The 22,345-nt window shown below is 44.4% G+C and overlaps 1 protein-coding gene across 2 annotated transcripts in view; it reads right to left on the reverse strand.

Moving 5' to 3' along the window:
- Positions 1–22,345, reverse strand: part of WDR19 (WD repeat domain 19) — a 108,455-nt gene that overhangs the window by 55,226 nt on the left and 30,884 nt on the right. For both annotated transcript variants that reach the window (XM_084626148.1, XM_084626147.1), the window contains 6 exons: positions 15,509–15,682; positions 9,107–9,177; positions 6,650–6,822; positions 6,445–6,559; positions 5,499–5,605; positions 4,891–5,013 (listed from right to left, as the gene is read on the reverse strand). In XM_084626148.1, coding sequence (XP_084482274.1) covers positions 4,891–5,013; positions 5,499–5,605; positions 6,445–6,559; positions 6,650–6,822; positions 9,107–9,177; positions 15,509–15,682 — 763 coding nt within the window. The remainder of the gene's footprint in view (positions 1–4,890; positions 5,014–5,498; positions 5,606–6,444; positions 6,560–6,649; positions 6,823–9,106; positions 9,178–15,508; positions 15,683–22,345) is intronic.

The raw sequence follows: 22,345 nt of genomic DNA on the forward strand, positions 1-22,345 counted from the left end.
AAAAATTCCAACTGTGGTTGACACCAGGGTTTTTGAACCAGCAGGTAAGATTTGAGGAAAGAAAAAAAAGAGGTTTCTGAAAGAGTGCATATTCTACATGAGAACATAAGAATGGCCCTACTGGGTCAGACCAACGGTCCATCCAGCCCAGTATCCTGTCTAACGACAGTGGCCAATACCAGGTGTCCCAGAGGGAGCGAACCTAACAGGTAATAGAGTAACAGCCGTGTTAGTGGGGGGGGGGGTGAGAAAACCTGGATTTGTGCTGGAAATGGCCCACCTTGATTATCATGTACATTGTAGGGAGAGTGGTCACTTTGGATGAGCTATTACCAGCAGGAGAGTGAGTTTGTGTGTGTGGTTTTTGGAGGGGGGTGAGAAAACCTGGATTTGTGCAGGAAATGGCCCACCTTGATTATCATACACATTGTGAAGAGAGTTGTCACTTTGGATGGGCTATTACCAGCAGGAGAGTGAGTTTGTGTGTGGGGGGGTGGAGGGTGAGAAAACCTGGATTTGTGCTGGAAATGGCCCAACTTGATGATCACTTTAGATAAGCTATTACCAGCAGGACAGTGGGGTGGGAGGAGGTATTGTTTCATGATCCCTGTGTGTATATAATGTCTGCTGCAGTTTCCACGGTATGCATCCGATGAAGTGAGTTGTAGCTCACGAAAGCTCATGCTCAAATAAATTGGTTAGTCTCTAAGGTGCCACAAGTACTCCTTTTCTTTCTAACAGGTAATGATCAAGTCATCTCTCTCCTGTCATCCATCTCCATCCTCTGACAAACAGAGGGTAGGGATACCATTCCTTACCCATCCTGGCTAATAGCCATTAATGGACTGAACCTCCATGAATTTATCCAGTTCTCTTTTAAACCCTGTTATAGTCCTAGCCTTCACAGCCTCCTCAGGCAAGGAGTTTCACAGGTTGACTGTGCGCTGTGTGAAGAAGAACTTCCTTTAAATTGTTTTAAACCTGCTGCCCATTAATTCTATTTGGTGGCCCCCAGTTCTTATATTATGGGAACAAGTAAATAAACTTTTCCTTATTTACTTTCTCTACACCACTCATGATTTTATATACCTCTATCATATCCCCCCCCTTAGTCTCCTCTTTTCCAAGCTGAAAAGTCCTAGCCTCTTTAATCTCTCCTCATATGGGACCCGTTCCATATGAGTTCTAGTTAGTTATATGGTTAAGACTTCTTCTTGGAAGACAAGTATATCATCTCTGTGCTGGCTGCTAGTCTGAAATGAAGTTTAACCCCAGATGCACAACATCTGCTATTATGATGATGAGCTACAGCCACACAGCAAGAGTATAGCACATACATTAAAAAATACCAGTGGATAAAAATCCAAATCTACTCATTCTTGATGAGTCCAGAATAATCTTCTAAAGAAAACAATTCATACAACTGCCAGACAATTTTTCTTTCTACTGCTTGTAATTTCTCTCATCTCTCTGCCTGATCATCTTGGTTATTCTAGTTTCTAGACTTCTGTTCAAAAACTTACATTAAAAATTGTGAGGAAGTTGTGGGTTGTGCCAACACATCCTTTGGTTTTCATATACCTGATGCCAGCCCAGATAATGATGTGTGGCTGTTTATCACTTCATTCATTTTTCAAAGGTGCTTCTTCCATTTCTTACCGTCCACCAATGATGTCAGCCTTCACACACTGTATGTCCACTCAGAACTTTCTCAAAACTCCATTTCCCATCACTCCCAACATATTAAATGCATTTCATGAGCTTGTCCTCAAAACCACCACCCTCTCTTAATTCAAATCCCTCTGATAAAAGAGATTTTTCAGCTGCTCTATTCTGTGTAAGTGTAGTGGGGCAGTCACTCCACTCCAGTTAAGAAGGGGTTAAAAGCAGCCAAGGGAGGCTGGTTGGGTGGCCACACCCAATTAGGGTCCAGCTGACCCTGATAAAAGGGCAGACTGAGGGAGTGAGAGGACACTCTTGCTCCAGCTGAGGAGCAGAGAGGACCAGGTTGCCTGGGAGATCAAGCAGGGTACCTGAGGCAGAGCAGGGCTGGGGAAAGGCAGGCAGAGCTGAGGAGCTCTGGTCTGGTGAGTCCCCAGGATGAGGCCTTGCTAAAGGGCAGGGGAGGTACTAGGGCTGCAGGGAGGCAGCTGGGGCTGGAAAGGCAGCAGGTAAACCCCCTTGCTGATGAGTGGCCACTTCAGACTGCAGTTTGCCCTGAGGAAAGGGGCTAGATGAGGACTGGCAGTGGGTCACTGAGGCAAGGTGGGATGAGGGGATTGGGATTCCCTAGGTAGGGGAGACCCAGAGTGTGGGGGCACTGCTGAGAGGCAGCACCCCAAGGTACGGGGCACCGGAGTCCGGGAGGAACGCGGGGGCTGAAGTGCGATAAGTGGTGGAGAGCAGGATGAAGCAGGCACTGGTAGAAAGACACCAGCCTGCAGGAGGCACTCCGAGGCTGGAACTGAGCTAATTCCCAGACAACAGCAGGAGACGCCATGGCGGTGAGTGCCTACCGTACTACAGTAAGGAATACAGCATTAAGAACATTGCCCTGCCATCACTAGCTGAAGCAAGGGAGGAATCAAAATTAAACTTATTTAAATTAGTAAAAATTGGAGTGGTAACAGTGAATCCTAATGTTAAGATGCATATAAATGTATAAGTGTTCATAGTTATAAGGGTTTAATAACTAAGAAAGGCAGTTTTAAGTGGTTACAGCCAGGGACAACAAGATGGTGGTAACAGGTAATCACAGCCAGAGTAAATGGTGGTCTTGGACCAATTTGGCCTATAGCAAACTGGCAGGCTGCGGTGAGATAAAGGTCACTACAAAACTTGAAGGGAGGGGTCAGTTGAGCATGGCACAGGTTTTCAACCACATCCAGCGTTGATTGATAGATGCATTTAGCAGCTGTGATTGGGTTATAAGAACAGACCAATCAGAGTAGGCTTAAAGATGAATGGAGGATAGGTATGCTAACAAGAAGGACTGAGGAAGTAACCAATCAGAATAGGCCAAAAAGCGTGTATAAGGCAGAAAGCTGAGATGCTTGAGTGTGTGTGTTGGTCATTGTCAGAGACATTGGAATGAGAGAGCAGAAGGAAGAGAGTTTGTCAGCAGGAGAAGTCAGAAGAAGCAGGAAGAGAGCTGAAATCACTAAAGAAGGGAAGAACAGGGCTAGGGAGCTGTTGTGGCAGACCAAGCAATCATGCAGAGGTGTAAAGTAGACAGAAGGGATAGAACCTGGGACCTCTAGAGCTTAGTGCATGAGCCTCTACTGAATGAGCTAAAAGCGAACTAGCTGTTAGCTAAGGCTGTAGAGCAGACTCATTTTATCTCTCTCTCTAAGAGACCTTGGTGCCACTAGATGGGACAAAACACCACACCCAGGAGGTGTGTGGGTTACAGAGTCAGTAGCAGAGAAGCAAAGACAGCAGCAGCAGCTAAGAAGTAGCTATGACAGAACAGAAGGACCATTTGATGGATCTGAGGGGAAGAAGACTGCGGAAAAGTAAGCATGACGACCATGGTATAAGGAGAAAATAGGATATATGAATCTGAATGCCTGAGATAATAAAGTTGGATGTTTGTGTATGTATGTTTGTTACTATGTATACAGTTTTAATATTTAAGTAAGAACTTGCTTTCAGCATCCTACATGTGACTGATCACTGCATGTAGAATGTAACCACTTAAATATATTTCCAGTTGGATGGTAGTACAGTATTGGATACTTTGATGTGTATACTTTTGCTAACAGAATTTGTGTTTTGTTTTGTTTATATATGCTTTTAAGATTTATTGTATCAGAGAACATTGATACATTAAATAAAGAATATTTTTGTTTTCAAAACTTACGCCCGAGTGTCAATCCTTTGAGTGGATAGCTGTATCTGTGTACTCCCAAAGGTCAACAGAGTTAGCCTGTTCTGGGGAGTTTTCCAAAGGTCAGAGGGGAAAAACCTCTGGTAAAATCTTGGCAATTCCTTTAGGGTGGCTCACCTCCTTTCACCTACCAAAACCAGACAAATTGAGAACCTGATTTACTGATATAGGCAAGCCACTGCAGGGAGTCTGATTTTGGGGGGTAACACATCGTGAAGACACACTTCTAAAGCAATGTCTACAAGAAACTCTCTCATTAATAATGCAAGGTTGAGGGGCAACTCTAGATATACAGACAATTTATAAACAAAGCCAAACAAACTAAAAATAATTTTATAGGTTAGGATGTGGCTAATCATTACCGTGGTAACATAAGAACATAACAAAGGTCTATTTAGCCCAGTATCCTGTCTTCTGACAGTGGCCAATGCCAGGTGCCCCAGAGGGCACCTGTTAATCCCTCCACTCTGTGTATCTTTTTAGACTGTGAGCTGTTGGAGGCAGAAACTGTGCCTTTATGTTTGTAAAGGAGACAGCATGTGGTGGATGATACTCCTATGCAGTTGTCACATAATAGTTCCTCATAATCTAGGTTATCTTCTTCCTGCAAGTTGTAAGGCTCCTAGCACAATGGAGACCTAATCCTTGATAGATACCCCTGGGCACCAGTGTAATAATAAATTCAATAGCAGTTTTGACAATGACTTCAATGAAAGCAGGACTTGGCCTTAAGTTACGAAGCTGAGCATCAACCAAAACCAACTGAACCATTGTAATGTGCCAGTGCAACTGCATCACACACAGACCTAAATAATTCAGGAAGCTGGCTAAAATTTTGTCTCTGTTTGCCTAAAATATAGCTTGCATACAAAGTAAGTCTTGGTACATTGCATAGCAGAACCATACACTTTATGCCTATTGTATGAAGAGAAATAGTCCAAGTAATCAAAACCAGAAACTTATTGAATCTAAGAAGAATTTGAAACAAGTAATATACTTACATCTGTACCATAGATGAGGAAATCACCAGTAAGAGCATGGCACAAGATTCGACATTTATCATCCACCGCTGGGAAAAGTCGAGTCTCTCGTTCTTCCAGAGCATCCAAACTTTCACCTTCTATCTAAAGTATAAGGAATAAGCAAAACTAAAATCACCACCACTAGTGAGATATTAATGAATTTTGTCTGTATGAAACTGACACTAAGGCATTACCTTAGTTGTTATAACTAGCTCAGATTTGCCCTTTCATATGTACCACTTATAAACCACTAGCTGCTCCCCTAAGACCTCATACAGAGCTTCCAAAGAAAGCTTGTTAAACACCTCATAAGCTAGAACTTTCTTCTCATCCACTGCCACTTCAAGACAGAATGTACACTTCTGCAAGCCACCTGTAACTCAGTTGTTGTTCTCATGTTTGCTACTAAAATACTTTTTTGGAAGGTTTTAAACTCTACCTCAGTTAGTTACATCTCCTCACCCACTCAGCACCTAACTTCCACTCAGACCAATTTTGCTATCATTAGGACTCACAATTTCTTCCTCAGTCTATTGCCACCTCAGTTCAGCTGGCCTTTCAGAGTTCAAAATCTTATGTATACTTACCATATGCAACTGGACTTTACCCTCAAAGAGTGCAGCAGCATAGTCAGAATTAAGACATATACTGGTTACTGTCCCCAGATACTCCATGTCTTTAAGCTTTTTTACACCTACAGAATTTAAGGGGAAGGGAAGGGGCAAAAAAAAAAATAAAAAAGAAATTGTGCATGGTCCATTTTGTGTTCTTCCTACCTACCTGAGTAATTCATAATAATCTAATTATTATAGGCAGGGGAGTAAAATGTGGAGAAGTAGGAGGAACTCTTGACAGAAACATGGGAGACTATGAGACAGCAGTTGCATCCTTATGTTACTAAGGGTTAAAAGGGACCTTCTTTCCCCAACAAAACCTCACTAACCTACAGTTAGTCCATCTATGCTGGACCTTTTTCCCTTTAGAGTAATCTTTTTATTCATAAAAGATGTTGGATTGACAAGTACCGAGACTTAAGTCTGTTGCCTAAAAAAACAGGTATAGCACAAACTTTTCCACTCTGCCCACCAATCCATCTAAACTCTGGAGGGAACACCGCTAGGAATTTGAGAATAGTTTAGCCTCGGCCTCTCTGTTAGGACTGCCAATATCAACTGAGACCATTAACTAATTTTACATAAGCCAAACAACCTTCATCTGGAAGTGACTTTCAGGCAGCATGAGCTGCGTTTGACCTGATGACATAAAGAATAAAAGGCTTCATCCAATCCTGGGAACCCTGAATTTTTGTTCTAATTGCCTCCACAATGTCTTGTTTGTACTAATCCAAATTCTGGGAATCCAATGTGCAGTCCTGAATTTTGGTGTCCCATGAGATTATACAATAACAACACCTTGCACTAAGTAGGATATTAGAAGAGTTAAACAAAACACCTATTTTATAAAATGGACATATATTTTGCAGATAATGGTTGATATGATACTTTAAGATAAGAGAACTACAGTCATACTTACTATTCTCTCCAAGTACATAAAACCAAGCACGATTATTCATTCCTACAGCCAAATGATAAAGACCTACAGCAACAAAGTTTGGCTCCACTTCAACAGAAACTGTGATTGGTAGCTCCTATGAGAAAATCATACCAAATTTTCTCATTGTTATTACTTATTTAAAAGTTACACCTAAATTAAGTGAAAAATTAATAGGCTAGCATACTCCTTCAACATGATTGGCCACAGTAACTTCAAGAAGAGAAGTGAGGTACGCAATCCGTGTGCCGCAAGCATCTCCAAGGATTGGAAGCTTTGTCAAGAAGACGTGAAGTGAGCCTCTTTGTGTAGACACTGCCAACAACTGTCCATCATCTGTCCAAGCCAGGTGATCTAGACCTAAAATATTGACAAGCTTTTACTACAACAACAAAAATAGCTACTTGGTTGTCAGTGAAACCCACAAACAATTCTATTGTTTTTAAAAAATGTGACCATGTCGAAGTTTCATTACTTAAGAATATTTTTTCTAGGGCTGTTGATTAATCGCAGTTAACTCATGCAATTAACTCAAAAAAATTAATCGCAATTAATCGCAGTTTTAATCACACTGTTAAACAATAGAATACCAATTGAAATTTATTAAATATTTTGGATGTTTTTCTACATTTTCATATATATTGTATTCTGTCTTGTAACTGAAATCAAAGTGTATATTATTCTTGATTACAAATATTTGCACTGTAAAAAACAAGCAAAATAAATAGTATTTTTCAATTCACCTCATATAAAGTAGTGTCATGAAAGTGCAACTTACAAATGTAGATTTTTTTGTTGTTGTTACATAACTGCACACAAAAACAAAACAATGTAAAACTTCAGAGCCTACAGGTCCACTCAATTCTACTTCTTGTTCAGCCAATCACTAAGACAAACAAGTCTGTTTACATTTACAGGAGATAATGCTTCCCTCTTCTTATTTACAACGTCACCACAACGTGAGAACAGGTATTTCCATGGCACTTTTGTAGCCAGCATTGCAAGGTATTTACATGCCAGATATGCCCCTTCATGCTTTGGCCACCATTCCAGAGGACATGCTTCCAGGCTCATGACACTCGTTAAAAAAATGTGTTTAATTAAATTTGTGACTGAACTCCTTGGGGGAGAATTGTATGTCTGCTGTTCTGTTTTACCCACATTCTGCCACGTATTTCATGTTGTAGCAGCCTTGGATGATGACCCAGCACATGTTCATTTTAAGAACACTTTCACAGCAGATTTGACAAAACGCAACGAAGGTACCAATGTGAGATTTGTAAGGACAGATACAGCACTCGACCCAAGGATTAAGAATCTGAAGTGCCTTCCAAAATCTGAGAGGGACAGGGTGTGTAGAATGCTTTCAGATGTCTTAAAGGACCAACACGCTGATGCAGAAACTACAGAACCCAAACCACCAAAAAAGAAAATCAACCTTCTGCTGGTGGCATCTGACTCAGATGATGAAAATGAACATGTGTCAGTCTGCTCTGCTTTGGATCATTATCGAGCAGAACCAGTCATCAGCATGGACGCATCTGGAACGTAAATATCTTGCAATGCCGGCTACAACAATGCCATGCGAATGCCTGTTCTCACTTTCAGGTGACACTGTAAACAAGACATGAGCAGCATTATCTCCTGCAAATTATAACCAAACTTGTTTGTCTGAGCGATTGGCTGAAGTAGGACTGAGTGGACCTGTAGGTTCTAAAGTTTTACATTGTTTTATTTTTGAATGCAGTTTTTTTTTTGTACATAATTCTACATTTGTAAGTTCAACTTTCATGATAAAAGAGATTGCACTACAGTATTTGTATGAGGTGAATTGAAATATACTATCTCTTTTGTTTTTTTACAGTGCAAATATTTGTAATCAAAAATAATATGAGTACTGTACCCTTTGTATTGTGTTGTAATTGAAATCAATATATTTGAAAATGTAGAAAACATCCAAAAATATTTAAATAAATGGGACTCTATTATTGTTTAACAGTGTGATTAATCGCACAATTAATTTTTTTAATTGCGATTAATTTCTTAATTGCTTGACAGCCCTAATTTTTTCACACCCTTTGTACTTAAGTATAAAAACCTATGTAGAATGGAACAGAAATAGTTTATCATCACAGACCATAACCCGCTAATTTGGTCTTAGTTTCAGAGTGAATTTTATCAAAATTCACAATAAATGAATCCAATATTGAAATAGGAGGTAACAGTGGGAGGGACTCCTGCTCCAGAGATATACATACTCTTAGCACAAGAACATGCCTCTCAGAAAAGCAAAACGGGAAAAAATAAACACATTATTATTTTAGTAATTTGAATATACTATGTTACAGATTCAAAAATACTGGACAATCAACTGTTTTGGAAAACAAGATCTATGTGTTTTGTTAAAAAAAAAACACCAAACCTCCGCCCCCAAAAGCTACGTTAAATACCCAGTTTGGCAAACAGACCATCTCATAATACATACACATTGGAAAGGAGGGAGTTAACAATAGTCTATATTTAGACAGCTTTTCAATAAATATTCTTCTCTGTACATTCCCCCCTGTAAACATGTTAATGTAAACAAAATTCTGTTTTACATGATTTGCCAAAATATCTATCAGCTTTGGAAACTTTATCATACCTTTATTTTCATCATCCAGGTTTATTATAGCATACATTTCTTTCAGTTCTGACAGGTCATGAATCTTAATGCTAAAACAAAATATAAACAAACAGTCACTACCTTTACTAGAACTACCATCCTAACCATCATGAACTGAAAGTAGTTAATGAAGAGAGAGAAGTTCATTATGGAGAAAAAAAAATATTAAAGGGAGAATGCCAAGTGCTTTAGGTTCCCCAAATATGTAGTTTTTGAAAAACAGACACTGTCAACCTAGACCAGGGGTGGGCAAACTTTCTGGCCCGAGGGCCACATCAGGATTGCAAAACTATATGGTGAGCCGGGTAGGGAAGGCTGTGCCTCCCCAAACAGCCTGGCCCCCGCCCCCTATCCGCCCCCTCACTCACTTCCTGCACCCTGACTGCCCCCCTCAGAATCCCCAAACCAATCCAACCCCCCAGCTCCTTGTCCCCTGACCGCCCCCCCGGACCCCACCCTTATCCAACCCCCCCTGTTCCCCATCCCCACCGCCCCCCCAAACGTCCGCCCAATCCAACCACTCCCTGTCCCCTGACTGCCCCCACCCAGAATTCCTGACCCATCCGACCCCACCTGCTCCCTGTCCCCTGACTGCCCCAACCCCATATCCACACCCCCACCCCCTGACAGGCCTCCCGGGACTCCCACACCTATGCAGCCCCCCCGTTCCCCGACCGCCTCCACCCAGAACCTCTGCCCCATCCAACTGCCCCCTGTGTGCCCCCCGGCACCCTCTGCTCCCCACCCCCTTACTATGCTGGAGCCAGCCACGCTGCCCCATGGCCTGGCAGGAGCAGCGGGCCAGAGCGCTGGCAGTGCAGCACACTGAGGCTGCGGGGGAGGGGGAACAGCAGGGGAGGGGCTGGAGGCTAGCCTCCCCGGCCGGAAGCTCAGAGGCCGGGCAGGATGGTCCCTGTGGCCCGCAGGCCATAGTTTGCCCACCTCTGACCTAGACATTATATACTTTAGTATATATAGGAAGCCAAGTAAAAATTAATTTAGAGAAATATTAAACTGAAATCATTTCCCAAAATCAAATGTGTCTGACTTCTTGTATGCATTTTAGTTTCTGCACTGAATACTGAGGCTGGTTGCACAGACATCATGTTACTTATATGGATGCATGATTATGATCATAGAGCGCTCTTCCTGGACACTGGGAGAATGATCCATCCTCTCATGGGACAAAAATATTGAGAAGCGGAAGAGGAGTTTTCCATTCAGGACTTTAAGGATGGGAAAAATAACACTACCCTTTCTCATGTGGCTCTGTCAAGATACACTCATGCACACACATAGAAGCACCCGATGGGCTAACACTGAATCATGGACCTAAGCAACTGGTCCCTGGACCACAAACACTAACATCAGTTAAAAGTTGCTAGATTCAGAACACAGGAGCATGAAGTCTTTGTGCTGCTACTGCACTGTGGAACTTTCCTACCCTGCTGCATCACTTGCCACAACCCTATTCTGGAGGGATTATCCCTAAGTAAATTACTTTACAGTAACTGGAATCCTTCAAGATGTACTGTCCATATATATATTCTACTCTTGGTGAGCATGTATCCCATGTGGTTGAGATTGGATCTTTTTGCCAGCTCTATCTTCTGGGGCCACACATGTTCCTGAAGTGTCCACATGCTCCAGGACTGAGGGCATAATGGGCAGTGTGTGCCCAACTGCCACTTAGTTCCTTTGCCACCACCTAGGTGTTATAGGATTCCACAGTAGCAGGGAAGGAAGGAGGGTTGTAGAATATATATGGACAACATATGTCAAAGAACGCCATTTACTGTAAGTAACTTTTCTTTCTTCGAGTGCTTGTCTACATATATTCCACTTTTGGTGGCTCACAAGCAGTAACCTAATGTAAGGAAGTGGGTGCTTGGAGTATACTTAAAGATTTCAGCACTGTTCTGCCAAAAGAAGCATCAGATTTCAATGCTTCCACAAGGGAATGGAAGTATGAACTGTATAAGTATGAACTGAACCCCAAGTAGCTGCCCTGAAGATGTCTGGAATGGGTATAGTTTGCAAAGAAGCTGCAGAGGCTGCCTGGGCCCTGTAGAAAGAGCCCTAATCTCAGCAGGAGGATATAAACTAGCTAGCTCATTACAGACCCTGATATAGCCCAACATCCATTTGGATACTCCAAGCTTATATCACTTGACCCTTCATTCTATCAGCAAATACTATCTTGTAGAAACTCTGAAAGATCTGGACCTTTCCAAAAAAGGTCCTACAAACATCATGGACTGCAAACTGAGAAATCCTACGTCCCTGGGGAGGTGCAGGAAAGGAGGTTTTCCTCTGGATGGTGGTGCAGAAGGGTGGTGCCTCATATGATGAAGACGTCAGGAGTTCTAACAGGGCCATAATGGAATGTTACATAGAAAAGGTCCTGGGGGCCAGGAGAAGGGGACCAGGGCATATGTCTATTCACATATCCCCTATATGATATAGCCATGAATGAAGCACTTGACTCTCTTTCAGAGGCATAAGGATCAAATGAGGGGGTCCTTGGTGAATATGTAGGGGATCCCTCCCTGATGTGCTGGGAATTTGATGAGAAGCAAGAGCACTCTACGTCTAAGGGGGAGGCTGCTGAAGCTAGTGTGCTAGGTTACAATGTTAACCTGCACTGAGCAGACCACCCAGTCTGCACTGAATGACCACCAGTCATTCTGGTGAGGAAATTTAGCTCTGTGTAGAGCAATGGAGATTCTGGCTCATGAGGACATGAATATCCTTTGATACAGCATGCTTCTTCACTATGGAGAAAGGTGGTGCCGTAATCTCAGTGTGGCGATGGATAGCACCAAGGTGGATTATGCTGATGTGTCCAGTGCTGAAGTACTCATTGTCGAAGGAAACAGTACCAAAGAGACCGGTATCAAAAAGGGTTGGTGCTGCAACAGTTGATGGCAGAGCACTTGGTTTTGAAGTAGCCCCTGATGCTCTGGTCTCAGAGGCAGCTAGTTTTGATTCCTGAGACGTGCCAGAGTTTTGGTAACTTACTCCCTCAGAGTTCCAGAGGTACTCCACTCAGACAAAGGAGTCTCTTTAGATTGGGACTGGAAAGGGAACTTGGAGCTCTTTTTACTAGGAATTCCCGGCAGGGATCTGCCCCTGCTCTTCCCAAAGGAGTAATGCTCCTTTTTCTCCAAGGTTCAGACCTTTCCAGTCCTACCCACTTCCATAGTTGGGACAGTCTTAGAAGTTGGGGCCCACAAACTAGTGTAATTGGAACTCATATGGGCTGGACTGAAATCAAACCTGCCTGGGGAAAAGGGGGCTCTCCTCACCCTGGATCAGATGCAGGCTGCATAGAGCAGTCAAATACGAACAGCTTAAGGAGTGCCTCTCTTGCCTTCAAGTCCTTTTAGAAAAAGGACTTGCATTTATCAGGGATATGACCCTCTCCATCCAAAAAACGCATCTGGGATATCCATCATTAACTTATAATGGCACCTCACAATACAGAGAGGAGCAATACATAAAGCCAGGCAACTTCAGATAAGACCTAAGCCTTAGTATTAGGAAGAAGCTCCTGATAAAAGAGAAAATGAAAAGAAAACAAGGAAGTAAACCACCAAACCTTGCCAACAGGCAAACTATCCTAACTAACACTAATATAGACAACAATCCACAAAAAGTTGTTGAAAATTGTGGTAAGACACTAGGGAGCTATATCTCACAGATATGGGCAATGATGAACTGAGTGGCACTGAGGCCTGCAAAACCCGTAATGCCTTTAGTATGTGAGCATAATGACATTTACAGCATCTGTGCAGCCCCAATGGACACTGCTGGCCAAAAACACTCCAATCTTGAGTGCCTGGGATGTATAAAGAAAAGGTGTACCTGTGGCACCTTAGAGACTAACCAATTTATTTGAGCATGAGCTTTCGTGAGCTACAGCTCATTTCATCGGATGCATACTGTGGAAACTGCAGAAGACATTATATACACACAGAGACCATGAAACAATACCTCCTCCCACCCCACTGTCCTGCTGGTAATAGCTTATCTAAAGTGATCATCAAGTTGGGCCATTTCCAGCACAAATCCAGGTTTTCTCACCCTCCGCCCCCACACACACAAACTCACTTCCAGACTCCAGCGAGAAACTGCTGAATTGGAATTCATTTGCAAATTGGATACTATTAATTTAGGCTTAAATAGAGACTGGGAGTGGCTAAGTCATTATGCAAGGTAGCCTATTTCCCCTTGTTTTTTCCTACCCCCCCCTCAGATGTTCTGGTTTAACTTGGATTTAAACTTGGAGAGTGGTCAGTTTGGATGAGCTATTACCAGCAGGAGAGTGAGTTTGTGTGTGTATGGGGGTGGGGGTGTGTGTGAGAAAACCTGGATTTGTGCTGGAAATGGCCCACCTTGATTATCATGCACATTGTAGGGAGAGTGGTCACTTTGGATGAGCTATTACCAACAGGATAGTGAGTTTGTGTGTGTGGTTTTTGGGAGGGGGGTGAGGGGGTGAGAGAACCTGGATTTGTGCAGGAAATGGCCCAACTTGATTATCATGCACATTGTGTAAAGAGTTGTCACTTTGGATGGGCTATCACCAGCAGGAGAGTGAATTTGTGTGGGGGGGTGGAGGGTGAGAAAACCTGGATTTGTGCTGGAAATGGCCCAACCTGATGATCACTTTAGATAAGCTATTACCAGCAGGACAGTGGGGTGGGAGGAGGTATTGTTTCATATTCTCTGTGTGTATATAATGTCTGCTGCAGTTTCCACGGTATGCATCCGATGAAGTGAGCTGTAGCTCACGAAAGCTCATGCTCAAATAAATTGGTTAGTCTCTAAGGTGCCACAAGTACTCCTTTTCTTTTTATATATATAGACAGGCACTCAAAGAAGAATGAGGGGGATCACATTCAGTCTCCATATCCATTCAAACCCTGGCCTTTCTGCTGAGATTGCCAGTAAGGGTTCCAATTAGTAACAAATGTGGTGGTGGTTTTGGTGAGTCAGACCCTCACCTACTAGAGACTGGACTCATTTTCATTAAGCTACTGAATAATCACCATGTGGAAACAACTGAATATGAAAGTGGGATGGATTTAAACTAGTGATCTAAAGTTGAAAGACTTAAGAGCTTAGTATTCAGCTCTTTATACCCTCGGGTGGTTGATGCAATAGTGCTGTCTCTTTGGATTCCAACTACTGTGCCCTTCAGTTCTTGCATAATGTAAATGGCATGCATTACCACTCTGGTTTCAATACATTGATCAAGGAAGCGCTCTCTGCCAAAGACTGATATCCTTGTGCCACCTGGATGGCAGGACTAGTTTATTATTTGCTTTACAGTAGCCATTGCTGAGGCCCCAACCATCATTAGCTTAGTTAGAATCTAAACTCCATCCAGAAGGGGCCACCATTTTGGGGTCCGTCCGTCCAATGCCAAACATAATGCAACCCAGAACTCTGGGTCAGGGTCTTTAGGTGCTACTGTAGTACAAATAATAAATATGAATAATCAGGACTCCGTTGTGCTAGGTGCTATACAAATATATAATAAAAGACATGCAAACAATTAATCTGTCTGGTTGTTCACAGTGTGAAAATCCAACTCTCACATTATACTCATCATAGAAATTGAGATTATCTTCTTGTCTATTTCTGAGATAAAACTCTTCAAGGATGGTGGCATGGTCTCTCAGTGGAGGGACCCAGCCTTTGGAAACTGTTCCAGGTACTGGTTTGCCCAAGCCAAAGTTTGCTTAGCTTCAGAGCAGGATGCATGCATTTTACCTTGTTCTAAAGGAGTCAAGTTTAGACATCAAGCAAATGGAGGGACTGTCTACACACAGTGTTTGTACCACTATATTTGTTTTAAAATAGACACAGTAAAAATAGTGCAACCTCCCCCTTTGTGTGGGCCCAGTTATACAGTTGATATAACAGTCCTACAGCAATATAGCTTATTCCCGTAAATTCAGGTATACTGTTATAAACACCTTTATACTGGATAATTGCATCCACACTTTTAGCTATGTTGGTTTCTAAACAGATATACCATTATACTGTTACAAAAATGGTGTGCAGATCAACCCTTAGTATCCTATAAATGGGTTAAATTTTCTCAATAGCACATGAAGTGGATTAGATGAACAATTCCTAGTACTACTAACAGGAATTCTGTATCTAATCTGTAGCACACAGTAATGAAAGTATGTCACTAAAACTTTTGTATTCAAGTATCACATTAGCCAACCAGAAAAAGAAAGATTAAAAAAAAAAGCAAAAAGAAACAAGATATCAAAAGTCAGAACAATGAAGAAAATAAATAATAGTGTTTGCTTTAAGACACTTGCTATTTCAGACATTTTATAAACAAATACGATAACTTACCAGTTGTCTCCACATGATGCAGCTTTGTTTAGTGATTGTGATATTGCAATGCTGGTTAGGTTATCCTTATGATTGCGAGCTTGAAAAATCTCTTGACCAATCTCACGAATGTGTGTAGAAATAACAACAAAGCACCCACGTGAGAAGCCAATCATGATGTAGCCATCACCATACCTATAGCAAAATCAACATTTAGAGAGAGAGAGAGATGGCTGGGCAGCCTGGCTGCATAGACAGTAACACAATATGAGAAAAAACTCCTGAACAGGATGAAAGTCAGATTGCTGAAGAAAGAAAGAGAAATGCACTGAGTCTTCCTACAGCAGATATAAAAATATTTGTTGGTGGGACCTGTGTCTAGGTCTCCTCGCCTCATTGAGGTCCTCACTGTTGGAAAACAGCAGACAGAAGGCTCCTGGGAGCAGCTTGGCTAGGGGCAGCTCCAAAGCAGGGAAGGGGAGTAGGGCAGGAGCAGCAGTGGATGCAGACAGCAGCAGAGCAGAACTGTGGGGGAAGGAAAGGCACCCAGCTCCGGAGACACCCCCTTAAAACGGCATCCCTGGGCTGTTGCCCAGTCCACCCAACCCTAAGGCCAGCCCTGCTGGGTCTGGTACAAGTCAATATTTTCATTAATGACTTGGATAATGGAGTGGAGAATATGCTTACAAAATCTGCAGATGACACCAACCAGGGAGGGGTTGCTAGCACTTAAGAGGACAGGATTAGAATTGAAAATGAACTTCACAAATTGGAGAATTGGTCTGAAATCAACAAGATGAAATTCAGTACAAAGATAAGTGCAAAGTACTGCACTTAGGAAGGAAAATCAAATGGACAACTACAAAACGGGATAATTGGCCAGGCAGTAGTAGTGCTGAAAGGATCTGGGGGTTATAGTGGATCACAAATTGAATATGAATCAACAAACACATAGATTCATAGATAGAGTCATAGATATTAAGGTCAGAAGGGACCATTATGATCATCTAGTCTGACCTCCTGCACAATGCAGGCCACCAAATCTCACCCACCCACTCCTGCAATAAACCTCTCACCTATGTCTGAGCTATTGAAGTCCTCAAATCACGGTTTAAAGACTTCAAGGTGCAGAGAATCCTCCAGCAAGTGACCCGTGCCCCATGCTACAGAGGAAGGCGAAAAACCCCCAGGGCTTCTTCCAATCTGCCCTGGAGGAAAATTCCTTCCCGACCCCAAATATGGTGATCAGCTGAACCCTGAGCATGTGGGCAAGATTCACCAGCCAGATACCCAGGAAAGAATTCTCTGTAGTAATTCAGATCCCACCACATCTAACATCCCATCACAGGCCACTGGGCCTATTTACCATGAATAGTTAAAGATCAATTAATTGCCAAAATCATGTTATCCCATCATACCATCTCCAACATAAACTTATGGAGTTTAATCTTGAAGCCAGATAGGTCTTTTGCCCCCACTGCTTCCCTTGGAAGGCTATTCCAGAACTTCACTCCTCTGATAAACACAATATGTTGATGAAGTGTCAACATGGCTTTTGTAAAGGGAAATCATGTCTCACCAATCTACTAAAATTTTTTGAGGGTGTTAACAAGCACGTGGACAAGGGTGATCCAGTTGATATAGAGCAGTGGTTCTCAAACTTTTGTACTAGTGACCCCTTTCACATAGAAAGCCTCTGAGTCTGACCCCTCCTTATAAATTAAAAACACTCTTTATATATTTAACACCATTATAAATGCTGGAGGCAAAGCAGGGTTTGGGGTGGAGGCCGACAGCTTGCAAACCCCCATGTAAGAATCTTGTGACCCCTGAGGGGTCCCGACCCCCAGTTTGAGAACCCTTGATATAGAGTACTTGGACTTTCAACAAGCTTTTGACAAGGTCCCAAATCAAAAGCTCTAAGCAAACGAAGTGTCATGGAATAAGAAGGACGGTCCTCTTGTGGATCAGTAGTTGGCTGAAAAATAGGAAACGCAGAATAGGAATAAATGGTCAGTTTTCTCAACAGAGAGATGTAAAAGAAGGGGTCCCCTAAGGGTCGGTACAGGGACCTGTGCTGTTCAACTTTTTCATTAATGATCTGGAAAAGGGGGTAAACAGTGAGGTGGCAAAGTTTGCAGATGATACAAAATTATTCAAAATGGTTAAGTCCAAAGCTGATTGTGAAGAGATACAAAAGGATCTCACTAACCTGGGTGACTGGGCAACAAAATGGCAGATGAAGATTTAATGTTGATGCACAGTGGAAAAAATAACCCAAACATACAAAATGATGGGATCTACATTAGCTATTACCACTCAAGAAAGAGATCCTGGAGTCAATGTGGATAGTTCCTTGAAAACAGCCGCTCAATAATGCGGCAGCAGTCAAAAACGCTAACAGAATGTCAGGAACTATTAGGAGAGGGATAGATAATAAAACAGAAAATATCAAGATACCACTACATAAATTGCTGGTACACCCACACCTTGAATATTGCACACAGTTCTGGTCGCTACATCTCAAGAAAGATATATCAGAATTGGAAAAGGAACAGAGAAGGGCACCAAAAATGATTAGGGGTATGGAACAGCTTTTCATATGAGAAGAGATTAGAAAGAATGACACTCTTCATCTTAAAAAAGAGATTAAAAAGGAGGAGTATGATAGAGATCTATAAAATCATGAATAAGGAAATGTAATTTAACCCTTCACATAACACAAGAACTAGGGGTCACTATGAAATTAATAGGCAGCAATTTTAAAATAAAACACTTCTTCAAGTTGCAGTGGGGGAGGTTTAGATTGGATATTAGGAAAAACTTTTTCACTAAGAGGGTGGTGAAACACTGGAATGCGTTACCTAGGGAGGTGGTAGAATCTCCTTCCTTAGAGGTTTTTAAGGTCAGGCTTGACAAAGCCCTGGCTGGGATGATTTAACTGGGAATTGGTCCTGCTTCGAGCAGGGGGTTGGACTAGATGACCTTCTGGGGTCCCTTCCAACCCTGATATTCTATGATTCTATGATTCACACAATGCATAGTCAACCTGTGGAACTTATTGGCATGGAATGTTTGAAGGTATAACTTGGTTGAAAAAAGAATTTGATAAGTTCATGGAGGATAGGTCCAACAATGGCTATTAGCCAAGATGGTCAGGGACGCAACTCCATGATCTGGGTGTCCTTAACCTCCAACTGCAGGAAGCTGGAACTGGATCACTTGAAATTGCCCTGTTCTATTTACTCCCTCTGAAGCATCTGGCATTGGCCACTGTCAGAAGAAAGGATACGGGGCTAAATGGACCAGTGGTCTGATCCAGTATGATTGTTATGTTCTTAATGGGATAAAATTTCAAAAAAAGGCTAATATCATTCAGGGTGTATTAACAGGAGTGTTGTATGTAAGACACTGGAGGTAAACTGTCCCACTCTACTCTGGTGAGGTCTCAGCTGGAGTACTGTGTACAGTTTTAGGTGATAAACTTAAATAAAAGATGTGGACAAACTGGAGATAGTCCAGAGAACAGGAACAAAAATGATAAAAGGTTTAGAAAACCTGACTATGAGGAAAGATTTTAAAAAAGACTGGGTATATTTAGTCTTGAGAAAACAAAACTGAGGGGGAGATCTGATAACAATCTTCAATTATCTCAAGGGCTGTTATAAAAGGATGGTGATCAATTGTTCTCCATGTCTAGTGAAGGTAGGACAAGAAGTAATGGGCTTAATCTGCAGCAAGGGTGATTTAGGTTAGATATTAGGAAAAACTTTATCTAACTATTAGGATTATAGGCTTCCAAGGGAGGCTGTGAATCTCCATCATTCAAAGCTTTTAAGAACAGATTAACATTTGTCAGGGATGGTATAGGTTTACTTTGTCCTGCCTCAGCAGAGGAGGCTGGACAAGATGACCTCCTGAGGTCCCTTCCAGCCCCACATTTCCATGATTCTATGTCCCTGCCTCAGTTTTCTCACCACTCCAGGGCATTCTTTGGGCTGTCCAGAGTGCTTGGGGACTTCTGGGCTCTAAAAAGTGAGCAGGACCCTCCTGCCCTATGAGGCTGCTACTTGCTAGGTGATCTTGCTCTCTCCTGCCTCATGCTGCTTCTTCCTATCTAGCTCACTGTCACTGTATGTTCCCTTATTTAAACTCCTCCTGGTCACCTGGATGCCTTTGTTCTACTCCTGGTAAGTTTCTATTGCTGCTCCTACCTTTCCCCCTCCTTCAGAGGGGTAAAATAAACTGGATTTCCAAAGCTTGAGATCACTCATCATTCCCAGGTGTTTGCATCTGAACAGGGTCGTTGAGTCCTGAGCCATCACCCCATTGTCTCTGTCTGGTGTGTACCTGATATCTGTCAGCAATGGTGGATCCACACACATCCAGGCATTTTTACATACATACAGCAATTTTTCATAATATAACTTCACATCAACTAGAATTCATAAATTGTACAGACAGAGCCCCAATTCATCAAAAATGGAAAACCGTAAATGGTCATTAAGATAAGAGAAACTCTTTACTGAAAGGCTGCATACAAGCTGGTTACTCACCCAGAGAGTTGTTGAAGGGGTTTTATTGGTATGTCTAAACAGCAATCAAACACCTGCAGCTGGCCTGCATCAGCTGACTTGGGGCTGAGTTGTGGGGGAAGTCACAGACCCTGGGCTCCAGCCTGAGCCTGAATGTCTAATTTTACAGTCCGAGTCCTGTGAGCTCAAGTCAGCTCAAAGCCAGCCACGGGTGTGTATATTTTTGTAAATAAAACAGATTATACCAAGAATGTACCCTGACTCTGTGTCACCAACTTCTCCTCCAAACAGAAACCACTCACTAATTTCAGCAACCATATCATTACTAGGTATGGAACTACATCTCTGCTGTTTCATTTTGACATCACTGCTTTTTAAATAACAGAATTTTCAGTAAAGGGGAGTGTAAATTGCAGATTCCTTCAGTCTAGTGGTGACCAAACTTTTCCTGTCGTGCCCCCCCTTATCAGTAATGGAACCTGTCCGTGCCCCCCCTCCATTACTGCAGTTGGCTCGTGGGATGAAGGTGGAGTCGGGGGCAGAACTGGGGATGAGGGAGGAGCTGAGGCTAGAGGGGGAGCCGGGCTGGGGGTGGAGAGGGAATGAGGGCAGAGCCGGGCTGGGGGTGGAGAGGGAATGAGGGCAGAGCCGGGCTGGGGGTGGAGAGGGAATGAGGGCAGAGCCGGGCTGGGGGTGGAGGGGGAATGAGGGCAGAGCCGGGCTGGGGGTGGAGAGGGAATGAGGGCAGAGCCGGGCTGGGGGTGGAGAGGGAATGAGGGCAGAGCTGGGCTGGGGGTGGAGAGGGAATGAGGGCAGAGCCGGGCTGGGGGTGGAGAGGGAATGAGGGCAGAGCTGGGCTGGGGGTGGAGTAGGGGACATAGAGGAGCGGTGGCTGGGCTGGGGGTGGAGTAGGGGACATAGAGGAGCGGTGGCTGGGCTGGGGGTGGAGTAGGGGACATAGAGGAGCGGTGGCTGGGCTGGGGGTGGAGTAGGGGACATAGAGGAGCGGTGGCTGGGCTGGGGGTGGAGTAGGGGACATAGAGGAGCGGTGGCTGGGCTGGGGGTGGAGTAGGGGACATAGAGGAGCGGTGGCTGGGCTGGGGGTGGAGTAGGGGACATAGAGGAGCGGTGGCTGGGCTGGGGGTGGAGTAGGGGACATAGAGGAGCGGTGGCTGGGCTGGGGGTGGAGTAGGGGACATAGAGGAGCAGTGGCTGGGCTGGGGGTGGAGTAGGGGACATAGAGGAGCGGGGGCTGGGCTGGGGGTGGAGTAGGGGACATAGAGGAGCGGGGGCTGGGCTGGGGGTGGAGTAGGGGACATAGAGGAGCGGTGGCTGGGCTGGGGGTGGAGTAGGGGACATAGAGGAGCGGTGGCTGGGCTGGGGGTGGAGTAGGGGACATAGAGGAGCGGTGGCTGGGCTGGGGGTGGAGTAGGGGACATAGAGGAGCGGTGGCTGGGCTGGGGGTGGAGTAGGGGACATAGAGGAGCGGTGGCTGGGCTGGGGGTGGAGTAGGGGACATAGAGGAGCGGGGGCTGGGCTGGGGGTGGAGTAGGGGACATAGAGGAGCGGTGGCTGGGCTGGGGGTGGAGTAGGGGACATAGAGGAGCGGTGGCTGGGCTGGGGGTGGAGTAGGGGACATAGAGGAGCGGTGGCTGGGCTGGGGGTGGAGTAGGGGACATAGAGGAGCGGTGGCTGGGCTGGGGGTGGAGTAGGGGACATAGAGGAGCGGTGGCTGGGCTGGGGGTGGAGTAGGGGACATAGAGGAGCGGGGGCTGGGCTGGGGGTGGAGTAGGGGACATAGAGGAGCGGGGGCTGGGCTGGGGGTGGAGTAGGGGACATAGAGGAGCGGTGGCTGGGCTGGGGGTGGAGTAGGGGACATAGAGGAGCGGTGGCTGGGCTGGGGGTGGAGTAGGGGACATAGAGGAGCGGTGGCTGGGCTGGGGGTGGAGTAGGGGACATAGAGGAGCGGTGGCTGGGCTGGGGGTGGAGTAGGGGACATAGAGGAGCGGGGGCTGGGCTGGGGGTGGAGTAGGGGACATAGAGGAGCGGTGGCTGGGCTGGGGGTGGAGTAGGGGACATAGAGGAGCGGTGGCTGGGCTGGGGGTGGAGTAGGGGACATAGAGGAGCGGTGGCTGGGCTGGGGGTGGAGTAGGGGACATAGAGGAGCGGTGGCTGGGCTGGGGGTGGAGTAGGGGACATAGAGGAGCGGGGGCTGGGCTGGGGGTGGAGTAGGGGACATAGAGGAGCGGTGGCTGGGCTGGGGGTGGAGTAGGGGACATAGAGGAGCGGTGGCTGGGCTGGGGGTGGAGTAGGGGACATAGAG

Source organism: Lepidochelys olivacea (assembly GCF_965140295.1).
Source record: "Lepidochelys olivacea isolate rLepOli2 genome assembly, chromosome: 4".
Taxonomy (NCBI): Eukaryota; Metazoa; Chordata; order Testudines; family Cheloniidae; genus Lepidochelys; species Lepidochelys olivacea.